At 48.5% G+C, this 18,046-nt stretch overlaps 1 protein-coding gene across 1 annotated transcript in view; it reads right to left on the reverse strand.

The window, feature by feature from the left end:
• PGBD5 (piggyBac transposable element derived 5) overlaps window positions 1-14,854 on the reverse strand; it is a 90,395-nt gene extending 75,541 nt beyond the window's left edge. Inside the window, exon 1 of the mRNA XM_057736582.1 lies at window positions 14,521-14,854. Coding sequence (XP_057592565.1) covers window positions 14,521-14,854 — 334 coding nt within the window. The remainder of the gene's footprint in view (window positions 1-14,520) is intronic.
• Between the last annotated feature and the right edge of the window lie 3,192 nt (window positions 14,855-18,046).

Below are 18,046 nucleotides of genomic sequence, written 5' to 3' on the forward strand. Positions count from 1 at the left end.
CTAAATACAATGGAAAAAAATAAGTGTATACAGACTGATTTCTCCAAATAAAGAGTCTATCATGTTGTGTCAAAAATATATATCCATCTATACGCTGTTCATGAAACACAGGCAAATAGGGATTGGAAAGAATACACCAGGCAAGGAGATGCCAGGCAATGCAAAGGAGGAGAGCGTAGGAAAGGTAAAATTAATAGCAAACAAGTTGGATCTAAAGTTAAAGGTACTACGCAAGATGAAGAAGGACATTATTAAAGGAACAGTTTAGTAGGAAGATATAAAAGGTATAAGTACGCATGCACCAAACAACACGGCAGCTAAAGATTCTTAAAGATGCAAGCACATGGTAAAAAGTTAGTTCTTCAAATGGGAATATCTACTACAGAGAAAAAAAAACACAGACGATAGAGAAACAGACAGACACCCTTCCTTTGCTCAAATAAAAAACACACATTTTTTTCTTACCTATGTATGCCACATTTGCAAAGATTAATTCGCTATTTGGCAACAAAGAAAAGCTTTACAAAGCTTTCAGTTAAAGATTTAAAGGACAGTTCTTTTATCATAACCAAATAAAAGTAAAATTAAATAATCAGGTAACAAAACATCTTTGCCTAGAAATTAAGAAATATCTCTTAGATCAAAGAAAAAATCAAAAGGAGGACTGGAAAAAAATCTTTAAAGCAATGGAAGCTAAAACAATACCAAAACTTACAGAATACACCAGAATTTATTCTCTAAGAAGATTTTAGTGTCAAATGCCTTCAATACTAAAGATTTTTTTAAATAAGAAGAAACTGTGTACTCATCTAAACCAGTTAAAAGACAGCTCAATAAATCAAAAGAAAGAAGTTATAACAAAGATAAATTTTTAAATTAAAAAAAACAAAGGGACAAATAAACTCAAAGCTAATTTTTTTTTTTTTGAAGATCCTGCACCTTGCAGGATCTTAGTTCCCCAACCAGGAATCAAACCTGGGCCCCCTGGCAGTGGAAGTATGGGATCCTAACCACTGAACTGCCAGGGAAGTCCCTCAAAGCTGATTCTTTGAAAAGACCAATAATATAGAAAAACAACTCGCATGCCCAATTAAGGGTAAGAGAGAGAAGGTGGGTGATGGGAGAGAGGAAAGGTGGAGGAAGTGAAGGAAGGAGGGGAAGGAGAGGAGGGGTTCGGGGAGAGGCAGGATGTACAAACACAGAAGACCAGGGCTGAGAACAAGCACAGAAAAGCAAGTACAGATTATAAAAGCAAATCCAAAAGAACCATTTTGCAAAACTGCATGGAAGTTTTACGTTAACAAATTTGAAAACCCAGAAGAGATGATTTCCTAGGAAAACATAAATCATCAAAATGACTCAAGATGTGGAAAATTCAGAAGTATCAGGACCAGACAGGTTCACAGCTGAGTTGTATCTAATGCATAATTCTACTGCTGAATGGCAACAGGCAATTAAACAATAATAAGCCAGTTGGACGTCCTAGGTGGCGTAGTGGTTAAGAATCCGCCTGCCAATGCAGGGGACACGGATTTGATCCCTGCCCCAGGAAGATCCCACATGCCGCGGAGCAACAAAGCCCGTGTGCCACAACTACTGGGCCCACGTGCCACAACTACTGAAGCCCAAGCACCTAGAGCCCTGCTCCGCGACGAGAGGCCACCGCAATGAGAAGCCCGTGCACCACAATGAAGAGTAGCCTCTGCTCACCACAACTAGAGAAAGCCTGTGTGCAGCAATGAAGACCCAACACAGCCAATAAAATAATTTATTTAAAAAAATAATAATAAGCCAATTAATTTTACAAAGGCGAGCATTATTTTGATACCCAGACCTGAGAGAGATGAGGGGGGAAACAATGAACAAGTCTGCATTATGATGGATTAGTTACAGAAACTCTGAACTAATACTAGCAAACAACAGAATTCAGCCGTCTATCAAAGAGACCAACCTGGATGTAGTCCCGGAAAGGAAGGGAATCTCAATACCAGGAAATCAATGAAATCTACTTGGTCAATAAATTAAATGTGAATAAAAAATAGGACCACAGCAATAAATGCATTTTGATAAAAATAAAGGCATTTGATAAAGGTCTGGCAGCCATTCCTTATAAAAATTAAGCTAGGAACAGAAGGAAGTTATTGATGAAGTATTCTTGAATGAGAAGAACGTAACAGAAAGATATATAAAATGAGCCTGTATTTGTTAAACAATGATTCCCAAAACTCCTACACATGATGTCCATGCAGAAATGTGTTTGTGTACAAGCAACAAGTTGTCAACATGGACTACACTTAGGCAGGCAGTGAGGAGAATTCAAACAAAAAAGGGTAAAACAGGAATGCAGTTAAAAACCACGTATGATATTAACGCATGTAAATAAAATTAGACAGTTCATGTATATAATTTTTAAAAGACTGCACAGTATTAAAACTACCAAGAAAAGAAGTATTTCTTTTTGTTTTTAACCATCACTGGCTTGCTTTTTATTTTTCTTTTTTTTGGGGGGGGGGCAGCTGTATTGGGTCTTTGTTGTGCCGGGGCCATCTCTAGTTGTGGCGAGCAGGGGCTACTTTTCGTTTTGGTGCTTGGGCTTCTCATTGCGGTGGCCTCTCTTGTTGAGGAGCACAGGCTCTAGGCACGTGGGCTTCAGTAGTTGCAGCACATGGGCTCAGTTGTTGAGGCTTACAGGCTCTAGAGCGCAGGCTCAGTAGTTGTGGCACACGGACTTCGTTGCTCCATGGCATGTGGGATCTTCCCAGACCAGGGATCAAACCCATGTCCCCTGCATTGGCAGGCAGATTCTTAACCACTGTGCCACCAGGAAAATCACTCACTGGCTTTTTTTATTCCCAGTAACAAGTTTAGGGTAAGATACTCTGTTGTCAATATCACCTTTAGCTGGACTCCTTAATGGAAATGTGAATCGGCTACAGGTCACAACTTGGGCACGGTCGTGACACTTCCATCTGGAGGGACTGGAGCTCGCCCAGCTCCTGATCCCGTCTCTGGGGGAGACACTCTAGAGCCGGTGAGGAGCAGAGATCTGAGCAAACCATCCTTGGCATCCCTTGGTGCCGTGCCCTGGTCACATTTACTACAGTCTACAGAAGTGCTGGTCCTGGCGGCTCCCTCAGCACCTGGACGCCCTTCTTACGACAGCACCTAGCACACGGCTCACAAGTATCTGTGCACCTCCTGTCCTCAGCGCTGGACTGCACGCTTTCCTTATCCATTTCTCACGGCCCAGCTGCTGACACAGCACGTGGCCCATCACAGGCCACATGAATGAAGTGTATTCAAAAGAGGAGATGAAGTCTGAACTCAAGAGCTTTTCTTTGGGGGGCTGTTTTACTTTAATTTCCTAGGCAATTGCACTTAAACATTTTCCAGCCCTGCTACCAATAACCTGCTGGGGTGAAAGAATGTTGGCACACCCCAGGGGGCACGTGGCTTTGGTTGGTCCTTTGGCAGCAGGGACACTGGGAATTGCTCATAGGAGCCCAGGAAGACAATGGGGAGGGTACTTCACCCAGTGCCTCCGTGTCAAGCCTGGAGCTGCCCTGCGGGAGGTGGCACTTTGGATGCTGAGCTGGGACAGGTCCCCCCTCCCTCCCAACAAAGCATCGCAAACACCGCCCTCAAGAGTCTGGGCTGTACCCTGGCAGCCACTCCAGCGTCCCTCATGGAATCTGCCATCTCCCTGAACTTACCTACATCTTTTCAAAATCTTTCTATTTCTTCTCTGCCAAACTTCTTGAAGATAATGAGTCTATAAATACACAGTGTGAATTTACAGTTGCTGATATTTACCCAAATTCACTTCTCTCAACCTTAAAAGCCTTCTCAGTGCAGTTATCTCCGATTTCCAATTAGTTACTTTTCCAGATTCCACTGGAATTCTGAATATATGTCCCCTCAGGGGCCATAAGTGTAGTCCAATTTCCCAGCTAGCCAAGGAAACCAGATTGGAAATTTTGCTGAAATATTAGTAATTAAGAGCAAACCAATTGAAACATTTTTATTTACCTCAAACACTGAGGCCCAGGGAAAGCAAGCATCATTAAAGGAAGATGAGGAAGAAGGTGTACATTTTTTAAAATGTGGATTCTGAAGTGAAGGTCCACTCACTCAACAGAAGCTCAGAATCTTTACTGGGCACATCCTACTACCTCAGCGGGAGTCCCAAGGAAGCTTATTTAGGATGCTACTGATTCTCCACTGCCCCAAACGTAGAAGGAGCTCAAATAAGCAAGCCCCTCACTAAACACTCTAGAAAAGATTCCACCTGTTTCTATTTTTTTCTTCCCAGAAAATTATCCTTTATCCTGATCCCTTATATTCTCTTTGTAACACTGTTTCCCAAACTTGAGAACACAGGTCTCCTCCCCCTCTGGTTCTCTAAAGTAATTAAATATATTTTTTAATTTATTTTTTGGCTGCATCGGGTCTTAGTTTCGGCACGTGGGATCTTCATTGAGGCATGCGGGATCTTTCTGCTGCAGAACGCAGGCTTCTCCCTAGTTGTGATGTGGGTTTTCTCTTCTCTAGTTGTGGTGCGCAGGCTCCAGGGTGTGTGGGCTCTGTAGTTGTAGTGCACAGTCTCCAGAGAGCATGGGCTCTGTAGTTTGCAGCATGCAGGCTCTCTAGTTGTGGTGTGCTGGCTCAGTAGTTGTGGCACGTGGGCTTAGTTGCCCTACGGCATGTGGAATCTTAGTTCCATGACCAGGGGTCAAACCCATGTTCCATGCCTTGGAAGGCAGATTCTTTACCACTGGACCACCAGGGAAGTCCCATAAAGTATTTAAATTTTTAATCGCCTTTGCTGTGGAAGCTTTCTGGAGGCTCTGAAACGTCATTATTGCATTCACCTACTGGTTTCCTCCCCACCATCTCAGAGAGGATGGGGCCCAGCAGAGGCAAAGACAGCAACTGCTTCTCACTGACGTCTGTCACCTGCCTGTGGGGTCTCTCTCCCCATCCAACCTGGGTCCCAGCGGGGGAGGCCAGCTGGGTGGGCTCTGGGGCCTCTCACTCCAGCTTCAAGGAGAGCTCCCTGGTTTTGTCCTGAGGTTCCTGGCTGCTAAAAAGTTTTGAAAACCTTCTAAGTATTACAATATCCATAACATCCATTTTGGCCACATAAGAAAAAAGTAGTTTAAAGGAATGAAAATCAGCTATACCTGGAATGAAGCACCAGCTGCGTGCTAACCCGCATGTCTCTACTGATTCTCAGTGCTGGGCTCCACTGGGCCCCCTGCCCAAGACCACACGGCGCGCGTGTAGCAGAGCCCAGGCCCTTTGCCCTGGGCAGTTTCGCTGCCCGCCAGAAACTGACCACCACGCCCCTTTTGAACCCTCTACTGCTTCAAAACATAAACGTGCAATTAACAACTGCACCTAGAATACCCCCTGCACATTGCTTACCTGCATCATCTCATCTGTTCCAAAGTTACAATGGGAACTTCACTGAGAGGATGCAAATAATTCATTCTTTTTCTCTAGGCTTTTTTTTCTCATAGTTTCCTCTCATGAACCCTTGTACAGATGATCAGCAAGAGCCCCACTGATTTGAATTCGTTTCCCCAAACCTTCTCTTCTTTCTTTTTTTTAATCTTTTTTTAAAAATTTTGTTTTTATTTATTTATTTTTTGGCTGTGTTGGTCTTTGTTGCTGCACACAGGCTTTCTCTAGTCATGGTGAGTCGGGGCTACTCATCATTGCGGTGCACGGGCTTCTCACTGAGGTGGCTTCTCTTGTTGCAGAGCACGGGCTCTAAGTGCCCGGGCTTCAGCAGTTGGGGCTCACGGGCTCTAGAGCGCAGGCTCAGTAGTTGTGGTGCACGGGCTTAGTTGCACTGCGGCATGTGGGATCTTCCCGGATCAGGGATCGAACCCGCGTCCCCTGCATTGGCGGGCGGATTCTTAAACACCGCGCCGCCAGGGAAGTCGCCCAACCATCTCTTTCCTTCAGCATCTGTGCAAACAGGACTCTGCTGGCTGCTGTAACTACCTCCCACCCCCACACCCCATGCCCCTGCCAAATGTATGATGGAGCAAACAAGAGAGAAGCTCATTTCTTCATAAACGTTGTCCATGGCGGATATGACTGATTCATGGGTGGCTTTGCTCCAAATGGTGATTGAGACACAAGGTCCTTTCATCTGGTGGCCCCACCACCTCCAACATGCGGCCCAGGCCTGAGCACGGGGTCCACACTTTGCTTCATCTTCCATTGCGCAGAACCCAGGCAGCGGCCCCTCTCACTGCACGGGGGCTGGGAAACTAAGTGCAGCCAATGCCTGAGATGAGAGTCAACGGGTGAAACAGGTTTGGAGAATGGCAATGGTCTTCAACACAGAGCCCCCTGCAAGGGACTTATTTTGAATTAGTTGATTGGATCATGGCATATACCATGCTCCACATTCATGCTTAAGGATGATGCTTACTTATACCCTCATCAAACGGACCAGTCCACCCTCTGTCACTTAACCTCTCTGTGACTCAGTTTCCTCATCTTAAAAATAGGAAAAAAATAATAGTCCTGACCTCATAGGGTTGTTATGAGGACTCAGAGGTTAGAAAGTGCTCAGGATGCTATCTGGCACACAGGAAGTGATATACAGGCATTTGCGAAACAACTAGGAGGACGAGGTACTGACTCTTCTGCAAATTCCTAACGGAGTCCTGGCGTGGAGGCCTCTCGCTATTAAGAAGTGGGCAGGTTGCAGAGGCCGGGGGTTGGAGAGTTCCCCAGAGGCCAATGAGTTCAGTCTAGCATCTAGGATGGAAATCCCTGTAAAACACATTCCAGACTTGCTTCAGTGCCTTCCTGGGAAGGAACGCATTCCCTGTGGGCCACCCCATCCACACTTCCACAATTTGGGTGCTAAAAACACACAGGTCCTTGTAAACATTTCCTTACTGACACCAATATCCACCCCCATTTAAAAAATCTACTTCCGCATCCATCTAGTTTTGTGTTCACTCACTCATCCAACACAACTTGAGGAATGACCATGTTCCAACCATGACCAAGACATCCAAGGTCTCAGCCCTGGAAAGGAATCAGCTTATATGGGTGCTGAAAGGGACCCAAGAAAAGAAGGTGATTTTAGATTCTTGGAGGCAGTGACATTTGAACCAAGACCCGACCAACAAGCAAGGGCTGCTATTCGAGTATCAGGAGCAAGAACACTGCAGGTGAGGGTCTGGCATAAAGGCTCTGAGATGGACAGATCACGTGGCTGGAGAGTGTTGTAGGACAGCTGCCCAAAGGAACGTGGGAAAGGAAGGCGATGAGGCCCTGCGAAGGACTCGGGAATTCCCTTTGGCTTGAAGTTGAAGCCACTGCGAGGTTTTAAGCAGAGAAGTGGGCGGATGAGCTCAGGTTTTGTAAAGATCACTCTTCTTCCACAGCCAGTGGGAAGCGCGCTCGAGGCGGGGGGCGGTGCATCAACAGGACTGGAAGCTGGGAATCCGAGCAGACAAGGTTCCAACATCCTGACAATGAGTGATGTTGTCTCCGTCAAAGCTGGAAGCAGTGCCCATGATATAAGAAGCGAAAGGATTTGTGGTTCTAATTGTTTTAATAAACTGATTTATTAAACACCTAATATTTAGTATGCATTTAATAAATCAAAAAAAGTATGGCCGGATAGTCATACTTTTGTAATAATCCTTCCTGGAATTCACACACAAGGGGAAGAAAGTTCTTTATACCATGTACCAATCTAGGCGGAGGGAGCCTTTCCATGACAGGATATTTCAGGTATCCAATGGTTCTTGTAGCCCCACATCCTCCCCCTCCCCCTAAGCTGCTACTGATCCCATACTTCCCTGAGGCAATAAAGGTTTGCCCACATTAACTTTGGTTGTTACATTCCCTCTTCCTTCCTTAAAGAAAAGACCCCAGGGCTTCTCCATGGACTCCACCCTCTCTTATTTCTCATCCAACCTGCCAAATTCCCCTCCCTTCAGGACCCAGCATTTGCTAGGAAAATCCATATCCACGCCTGAACTTGGAGTTCAGATTCCAGTGGCGGTTACCCGCAATGATAACAATTACAAACACCAAATTTCAAGACGTCTTCCCTTAGGCCTCAAGGAAGGATGCTCCGCTCCCGGGAGAGTGGAACTGCCTGCAAAGGAAGATGGCATACCTCCTTTCCACCCCCCACCCCAGCCTTTGCCCACGTTGCTCCCTCGTTTGAGATGCCTTTTTCCTTCCTCTTCACCTGATTCATTTTTATTCTTCAAGATGCAGCTCAGGGGCCACCCTCTGTCAGGGGCACCTCCTCTTCCCCCACCCAGCTGGATTAGATGAGGCAGCTCTGGAATCCCATCTAAATCCATGTTTACCTTGATCACAGACTCTTCTCTCTTTTTCTTCACGTTGTCTCTCCTACTGGACCCCAGGAGACATGCCTTACTTATCGTTTTATCCCAGCAGGGTTTAATACACTTGCTGAATTAACACACGACACACCTCACACGCTGCTGGTGGGCGTAGCAACTGGAAAACCATGTGGCAGTATCGACTACAGCAGTGGTTCTCGACTGCAGATGACTCTGCTCCCCAAGGGACGCTTGGCGGTGCCTGGCGATACGTCTGTCTGTCACGACTAGAGGAGGGCGTGCTGCTGGCCTCCAGCGGGCAGAGGCCGGGACCGCTGCTGAGCAGCCTGCAGCGCACGAGACAGCCTCCGCAACACAGCATCCCCCAGCCCCTGGTGTCCACGGCTCAAACACGACGCATCTACTCTGCGACCCAGCAACCCTACTCCTAGATATATACGCCCCAGGGAAATTATGTGTCTGTCCATCAAAAACAACGCACAAGAACACTGGTAGCTGTTTTATTCATAAAAGCCCCAAACTGAAAATAGCCCAAAAGTCCACTGATAGGTTAATGGATAACAAACTGTAGTATTTATACAATAGAATGCTACACAGTGAAATAAAAAGACCGTTACATACATCTCAGATATGATGATGAACCAAAGAACCAGATCAAAATAACAGGCCAAATTAATCGATGGTGATGGAAATGAGAACCATGGTTACCCCCGGGGGCAGGGAGGGACTGACTGGGAAGGCACAGGAGGGACTCTATCTTGTTTTTATTTTTAAATCTTTTTATTTACATATTTAGGCTGCACCAAGTCTTAGTTGTGGCATGCAGGATCTTCGTTGCAGCATGTGGACTTAGTTGCAGCATGTGGGATCTTTAGTTGTGGCATGTGGGATCTAGTTCCCCAACCAGGGATTGAACCCACGCCCCCTGCACTGGGAACGTGGAGTCTTACCCACTGGACCACCAGGGACGTCCCAGGACTCTCTTTATCTTGACCTGGGCAGTTGCACGCATTATGTTGAGCATGGTGACTCAGGTGCCGTGTGTGTCGCACCTCAACAAGCTTTATTACAGGGAACACCCTCTCAGGGCCATGCTATCAGCAGGAATCACACATTGGTCTGCTGTCTCAGAAGCCAGACTTTCTAATGGACTTTCTGGTACCCTGCTGGTGGAGTGTAAGTAGCTGCATTTCCAAAAGGCTATTTCACAAGAGAGATCAAAAATGTTAAAATGGACAAAATCCTTATTCAATTCTGTTTTGATCATTTGATGCTAAGGACTCTATTAAAGATGTGCACGCAAACGTTAACTTCAGGAATATTTATCACAGCATAATAAATATAAGTAAATATAGGTAAATACAAGGGCGGGGGCTGTGAACCCAATGCCCACCCACAGGGAACTGATCCATTAAAATGACACTTTAACATTTAAATGGAAAATGTCTACAATATATTAATTGGAACTAAAACGCAGGTCACCCAATAATATGTAACCTAAGATATATGAAGGATACACTCAATGTGTTAACTGTGATTCTCTCTGAGTAATGGGAGATTATGGGATTTCTTTAAATTTTATCATTTTTTTTTGTTTTTTCCTAAAATGAACATATATTACTTGTTAATAAGAAAAAATTTTTTTTTTCTTATTAATCACAGCTTTTAAAAATAAAGGTGAGTTTTAGACTGTAAAACTGAGTAGCAGACCTCACAAAACTCCCAGGGTGCTGGTGTATTCAAAGCCCTGCTCCCTGCAGAGGAGCTGTGAGCTCCCCTTACAATGGCTCAGGGGAGCAGGGGTTCAGTTAGCAGCCAGATAAAATCCTAGGTCTTCTGTTTCAGTCCCTGATTGTGGGCCTGGTTACACAAATCCATACTTGCATTAAGCCTCACAGAACCATTATGCGCCTCCAAAAAAGTGAAAAGCAAATCCATGTAATAACATGAAAATAAATATTTTTGACTGGAAAAAAATTCTAGATGACAAGAAAAGAAAGAAAGGAAGGAAGGAAGGAAGGAAGGAAGGAAGGAAGGAAGGAAGGAAGGAAGGAAGGAAGGAAGGGAAAGAAAGAAAAGAAAGAAAGAAAGCCAGCCAGCCAGCCAACAACCCACTACCTTTCCTGAATTATCAAGTCTGAGTAGTTAGATGGTGGTTATCATGTAACCAAGGTAATCTCATCACTCCCAGACTCTGGCAGAAAAAACCCATCTGTCTTTCTCTGTAAAGTGGAGAAGAGAACTTCTCCCACACAAAGTACCTGCGAAGATTCACTGCGATAAAGCATGAAAAAGCAAATTATAAACTGTGGGTTACTATCCTGGTCGTGAGCTCGTTTCCCTACCACAGGGAAAGACTCCTAGGAAAAGAGCAAAACATCTCTCCCAGGAAGCTCCCTTCTCCACGCTCTGTGTGGCCGGGCACGCGGTTGAGTATTATGTAGTTCTGCACGCGGTTCATCTCGTAGCTCACTATGACCTGACTTCCTCCTGGAGCCACAGAACTAAAGATGGGAGCAGCTGCTTACCTGACACCAGAGAAAGGGGCCCAGTATCTTAGCTCATAAATCTCATTACAATAGAAGGTCTCAGTTTAATTCTGGTTTTAAGAGAAAGATGCTTCACTTCTTCCGTGATAGTCAAAAAGGCTCTAAACCAAATAAACCAACAACAAACCCTAAAGATAAAACATGTCACAGTGTTAATTATCAATGCCATATGTTCCTCCCCAGCTTCTCAAGGTCGTACCTCCCCACTGAATGATGACAGAGCGTGGCTGACATGGTACATGGGAAGAAAACTCCCAAGTCCAACCTCTCATGGAAAGAGCAAACAGCTCAGATCCCAGCCTGCCACGACAAAGGACCCACAAAGCCGAACAGAAGGAGCCCCCAAGCATCTGTGAATCTGCCTGTTCCTTTGCCTCCTCAGAGGGAACGAATCACAAGACTGCTCAGAAAGGGCAGGAGCCCCCAAAGCAGCTGAATTTCATGCTGTTTCCAAAGAGTGAGCTTGCATGCTGTGTTGGTTATTTGCACTGTGGGCAGACGAGGCTGACAGCTTGAGGGGGCTATTTTAGGGGGATACCCTGCAAGTTTGGTTAGAAGAGGGTCCTGGGCCCCGAGCTCCCAGTAACCACTTTCTGCTCCCAGGCTGACCCTCCATCCATACAGGGGTTAAAAGCCTATCAGCCAGCCCTGCAAGCAGAGTCTTTGTATTTAAATCATCCCAAGGGGATCCAGGGGGAAGGAGAGAGAAGGGAAGAGGGTGTGAGGGAGAGGACCTCCCCACCCATAAGTGTACTTCTGGAGAGCCAGATCCAGGTAGCTAAATACACTGAAAAAAACAGAAGAGGCTGAGAAGACCAGGATAGCCTGAAGAGCCGTTACAAGTCTCAACCTTAACCACAGCAATGCTTCCTCCTCCCCCCCCTTCTCCTGGACATCAAATGTCTCCCTACTGTGTGTCCTCCGTGCCCTCCACCCCCAGACGATGAGGCCAAAGGTGGCTCTGAATGCAGATTAAAGGCACAATGGTACCCAGTGTCTCTCGCCTACACAGAGACTCTCTGAAAAGGGTCGCAGGTCATCAAGAGGCCTCCCAGTCAGCAGTCATAATCGCCTTCTCATAGAAGAAACCACGCTCAGCACAAGCAATACACATTTACACTTAAGACGGTCACATACATACATGCCTATTTCCATACATACGTGTACACGTGTTTTTTTAATAGCAGGAGGCAGGCAGGAAGCCCGTTTCATGAGTCTAGAATCCTTTGCTTTCCTCGTTGGATTCCAACAGCAACAGCAATTTCCATTAGGGGTTTTCTTTGATGAGGGCTGATTACAGATCAAAATGCTACCCTCTGGCTTGGTCCCCTTCCCAGCAAAAGCCCAGGGAGACCCATCAATAAACTGGGAAACAAAGATGGAGGGAGATGCAGGCCACATTCCTTGATGGTGGGGAGTATACTCGCCTGGAGCGTCTTAGCTACCAGATTTGGTAAATTTTGCAGGCTGACCCTCTCTGCTCTCAGGGAGGCCAGGGTGCAGATCCCAAGCGTCTCAGCACACTTATCTCTCTCCGCACCACTAAGGCACAAGGATTTTCTCTGACCAGCAGCATATTTCTGCATCTATTTTCAGCCCCCAATAAATCACATTTCATTGTTTTAGGGAAACTGAATTCTTGTTTAATAAACCATCAATCTCATCTCTCCACTGCCACCCCAAATTTCTCTCAGGGAGAAGGAGGTGTAAGGAGGAAGAAAATTCTTAGAGCTTCACTCCTACACAAAAAGGGAAAACAAAACTAGGTATAACTATACCATCAAATAACCACTGATGTCTTTGGTTATAGCGTTTGACTGTGATTCTCAGGTCCAGGTGTGAACTCAGTGGACATCTGAAGGAAGCAGAATTTGAACCTAACATCAACTGACACATGATATTGCTCTTCATGACCGTTTAAGTGCTGCAGTGGCTAAACTGCTCTGCTGCAGAATTCCTCCCATTTATAGGTTACTAAAAAACATAATATCGCTTTAAAATTTATTTCAGCATGTTGAGTCTTCTCAAACCAGCACACTCATGAATCTTACTCATAACCAGGCTGAACCTAACACAATTTCCCTATTTTCCCCTGATATCGAGGAACACGGCATCCTCCCAAGCAGACATGCATTGCAAGGGTTCCAAGATCAAAAACTGGATGACAGACACTCATGGCACAAAGCCTGCCAAACTAGGGCTCTGCGTAGGTACAAATTCTTAAGAGCCAATATGAAAAACAGCTGTCTGGGGCTGGAAGGCCTTTAGGACATTTTGGAAAACATAGGCGGTGTAAAAGGATTATACAGAGTGATGTGACCGAAAGCTCCCAAACTCTTAATCAAAGCCCAAATAAGAACACGCTTTGAAATGTACCCACCCCGAACACTGCACAGCTAACCTGGACTCCAGAAACCCAACTGTAGCTTGCCACATCCACGCTGCAGCCTGCCTGCTGGAGGTTTGCAGACCACTCCCTGCTGAGAGTCTGGCCAGCCCTACCAGCAGGCTGCAGCATGATGTCCTGATCCAAGTCCAGGCACCAGCCAGGGGTCCCTTGGGCCTGTCCTCCTATATGCTGTGTTCCCGACTGGCCGCACAATCACCAGGGAGAGCCACAGGGAAAGACGCCTCAGGCCCCGCAGCATGCCCACTGCGGCCACTCCCTGGTCATCAACAGCACCGGTGGCACGCAATTCCACCCATGAAAACAGTCTGCAGAAACCAGGGGCTGCCACAGAAGGCCGCAGAGCCAGGAACAAAAGCATCAGAGGACAAGTGCAAACGGCTGGCCTCCACCTCCTAGAGAGAGCAGAGGCTGCTGAGCTCCTGCGGGGAAAGTGGAGATATTTTAAAACCAACTCCCCACACGGGAGGCAGCAAAAGAGGACCTCAAGCAGCCGGAGCTGCCAGCCCTCCTCCGACCTTCTCCAGGTATCAGGGGCTGAGCGATGACCACAGCAGTAAGCAGGACACACGTGGAAGCGCCTTCTGGTGCAAAAGCGTGCGCCTTAATGCTGCCAAACTGGTACATTTCACGGTTCCCTGTTTTTCACAAGAGATCCTGAATAGCACGGACACGGAAAGTTTCTCAGATTAACTGGAGAACACTAAAACCCAGGGAAGACGCCACAGGGAAGCTCTTAGCTCTGGCGGATACCGACCCCATCCCTGGCACCTGGGGAAGGCTTGCTCTGGGGCCAGCAATACAAAACGACTCCCCGCCCCAAGGCAGTCAGGTTTTCGGAATCCCCTCAACTAGTTAAGACTAACTCTAACCCACCCCTCAGGAGCGACCCCACAGGTGTGCCAGGCTTCCGGCACAGGACGCGGGGACACTCCCAGAAAGTGAGGGACGGCCACCGCACGCCCTCGCCAGCGGCCAAGTGCGGCCGCGGCCTCGCCTCGCGCCGTCCACCCGCCGGGAAGCCGGCGGAGCCCCCGCACGCCGTCACTCTGATCCCGGCACTTCAAAGCCCCGCCGCCGCAGCCTCGTGTGTTTCCTGACACGCACAGCTGCCACCAGCAGGCCGGCCGGCGGAGCACCGGGCATCCTCGCGCCCCGGCCCCCGGGCCTCCGCCGGGCCGCCCGCCGCCCCCGGGCCGCGCCTTACCGCCGGTGTCCTCGAAGCGCGGGGGCGGGCGGTCCCGCAGCGTGGAGCTCCAGCCCGCGCCGGCCTCGTCCTCCTCCGACTCCTGCGCGGCTGGGGTGCCGGGAGTCGGGGCGCCGGGACCCCGCGCGGGCCCGGGGCGCTCGGCTTCGTCGTCCGAGGAGGCGGCCGAGGAGGAGCGCGAGGCGGCCGACGTGCTGTAGAAAGGGTTCCCGCCGCTGTCCGGGCCCGACTCGCCGAACACATCGTCCGAGATGTGCAGGCTCTCGTAGCGCGCGCGGGCCGCCTCCAGCAGCGCCGGCGCCCTCCTCCGCGCGCCCCCGCCGCCCTCGGCCATGGCCCCGGCCGCCGCCCGCGCGCCGGCCCCCCACAGCGCCTCCCAGCCGCACGCGCCGGGCCCCGGGCCCGCGCCGCGGCCCGCCGTCCCCCACCAGCGCAGCCCGCAGCACAGCGCCCGCCGCCCCGCGCCCGGCCGGCCCGCCGTCTTGGCCGCCTCGGGCCCAGCGCCCGGGGGAAGCGCCTCGGAGCTCGGGCGCCGCCGGCTGCGGGCCGCGGCGGGAGGCAAGGCTCGCGGCCCGGACCAGGCGCCGCCGCTGCGTCTCCTCGGCGCCCGACGCGTCCCCGCGCGCCCTCCCCGCGGCACCCCGCGCTCCGCGGCCGACCTTCCCGGGCGCGAGCCGCCGGAGAAGGGCCCCGCCTCCTCGCACCTCCAGCCTGCCGGCCAATGGGGAGCCGGGCCCGGGCGCGGCGGGAGGGGCTGGGCGGGCCCTGCGCCGGGGACGGCCCCCTCCCGCCCCACCCGGGCGAGGCGAGGCGAGGCCGGGCGAGCGGCGGGGGCGGCTGGCTGGGGGCTGGGGGCGGGCGCGCGGACGGAGGCTCCGGCGGGCCCCTTAGCCTCTAGGGACGCGCCGCCCGGGACGGCCCCCGCCGGCCCCTCGCTGCCCCTCGGGGGAGAGGGAGGGACCAAGTGCCTGTCGGAGGACGCAGTGTGCGCTTCCGCCACCCGAGCGCACTGACAGTGAGCGGACCCTCCGCGCTCAGTCCGCGCCCTGAGCCCGGCGCCGGGGAGCTGTCCTCCCCGGTGGTTCTGAACCAGGCGCTGCGGAAACGCTCCGGGGAGGCGGAGGGTCACAGTTCCCCGGCTGCTTCTGAGCTGCTGCTGCCCCGGGGGTCACGGCGCGCTGCGCCGCTTGTTCCTATACACACAAGGGCTGTCTGGCTTCCGGGAATCTTGCTCCAATTAGGAGCCAGACTCACCGGTCCATTTCTGGGGTCAGATGCTAACTCGGTCTTCAATACCCCTGTAATGTGAGGGTGGCAGCATCTGGAGTTAGGTAGATAGTCATTCGTCGTCGTCTTTGACGTTTGACATCTTTTAAATTCAAAATATTCATTACCTTCAAAATATTGATTACTCTAACACCACTATTTCCATATCTCCTTCACTCAGACATTTGACACATTCGTCTGTTTAAATATAGCACAATCACCCGGGCTTCAGTGCTCTGATACATAGAACAGAAAGGTTCCAACTGCCCCTCTTGCTTGGGCAGGAGTGTGTGGCGGTCATCCTGTGCGCGGTGGTACACAGGATCCGTCTGTCTTGTCTTCTTGCTCCCCTCTCCCTCCCACGAGTAGCGCAATAAGTCACACTGATGGTAATTGGGCCATAAAGTCACTATCACTCTGAAATAAAATAAATCCACAGCAGTGTGAAGGCTTACAAACCCTACTGGGTATTAACTAAATAATTACACAAAATGGAAACGCAAGCTGCTATTTTAGCAGGCATAAAGAATGAAGATGTGGGGACCATTCTACCATCAACTGAGGACAGTTCTGTCGGGCGGGCAGTTCCCATTCCCGACCTCTGTTCCCAGCCCCCATGTCCCCTCCTCCCAAACCAGAGCCACTGTACAGGCAGAAATTCGTGATAATCACCAAAAAGCAACAGATAAGAAGGAAAGGATTCACATAACATTGTTTGCTGTATGGACTGACTGATAAATGAGAAGCGTTTGCAAAGCATTCCAACTTCCTTGGAAGAATTATACCACAGAAAAGAATTAATTTCCAGCATGTCTATGTACTGTGCCAACCAGCCAAAGAGTTCGAAGAGGGTATGTACACAAAGTATCGTGTGAAGCATAGATTGAAGATGCAAGGAGCAAAATAACACTTCATACCTCAAGTACAAATTCTGCAATTAGAAATTGTGTGGGACTTCCCAGGTGGCGCAGTGGTTATGGGTTCAATCCCTGGTCCCAGAAGATCCCACATGCCACGGAGCAACTAAGCCTGTGTGCCACAACTACTGAGCCCACATGCCATAACTACTGAAGCCTGCACACCTATAGCAGGTGCTCCAGAGCAAGAGAAGCCACTGCAATGAGAAGCCTGCACACAGCAATGATGACCCAATGCACCCAAAAGTAGAGAAATAAATTTATTTAAAAAAATTGTATAAGACTCCTGTAAGATTTCATGTTATCTATTAAAAATAATTGAATGGCCAACTCGAGGATGGAAGATGCCTTAGAGGACTGGGGTGGGGAGGGTGGGGGGGACTCGAGGGGGGGGAGTCAAGGAAGGGAGGGAATATGAGGATATGTGTATAAAAACAGTTGATTGAACTTGGTGTACCCCCCAAAAAATAATAAATAAATAAATAAAATAATTGAATGGGATCCAGAGACGTGGATTCTATAGGAAAGAATTCCTTCTCTTCTTTAGGAAAAAGTCAGAAGCTAAGGCATGTGTGTTTTTAAAACAATGGATTGCTTTGCTACCCATAGGAAGCACAGACCGGAGCAATGACAGTTACAAGGATGGACACAGTCTTCCGCTGTCCTTAATTTGCATTTGTATGGTACTAATCCCAAGGAAGCGTGGGACCTTTGTGCTTCCAAGGCTCAAAGCACTTGTAGCTCACATAGCATGTGATAATGGATTATTATGGTCACAAAAGACTGGGAAATCAAATTGTCACCACAAAGTTTGTCAAATAAAACTTGGATGACTATTCCAGTTTAAAATCAATGTTTAGCATGTTACTTTGTTTAACCCAGTAAAGTAAAAACCAAGAAGGGTAAAAATATTCCAACCTTTATTTTTTATTTATTTAAGTTTTTTTTTTTTTGATGTGGACCATTTTTAAAGTCTTTATTGAATTTGTTACAATATTGCTTCTGTTTTATGTTTTGGGTTTTTGGTCATGAGGCATGTGGGATCTTAGCTCCCCAACCAAGGATAGAACCTGCACCCCTTGCATTGGAAGGTGAAGTCTTAACCACCAGACGGCCAGGTAAGTCCCAAAATATTCCAACCTTTAAAAACAAGTGGCTGCTTCTCTTTGGAGGGAAGAGAGGAAACAGAAGAAAACAATTGGAAAACAAAAGGCAAAAAAAACTTTCCCATCGGCCTGGCAACTTCCTACTTGATGCTACCATGATGATTCTACATATTAATTTTTTTTAGAACTTTTGCATTAAACTGCATATATTTAAAGTGTACAATTTGATTTTTTTTT

This window comes from Hippopotamus amphibius, chromosome 5, assembly GCF_030028045.1.
Source record: "Hippopotamus amphibius kiboko isolate mHipAmp2 chromosome 5, mHipAmp2.hap2, whole genome shotgun sequence".
Lineage (NCBI taxonomy): Eukaryota > Metazoa > Chordata > Mammalia > Artiodactyla > Hippopotamidae > Hippopotamus > Hippopotamus amphibius.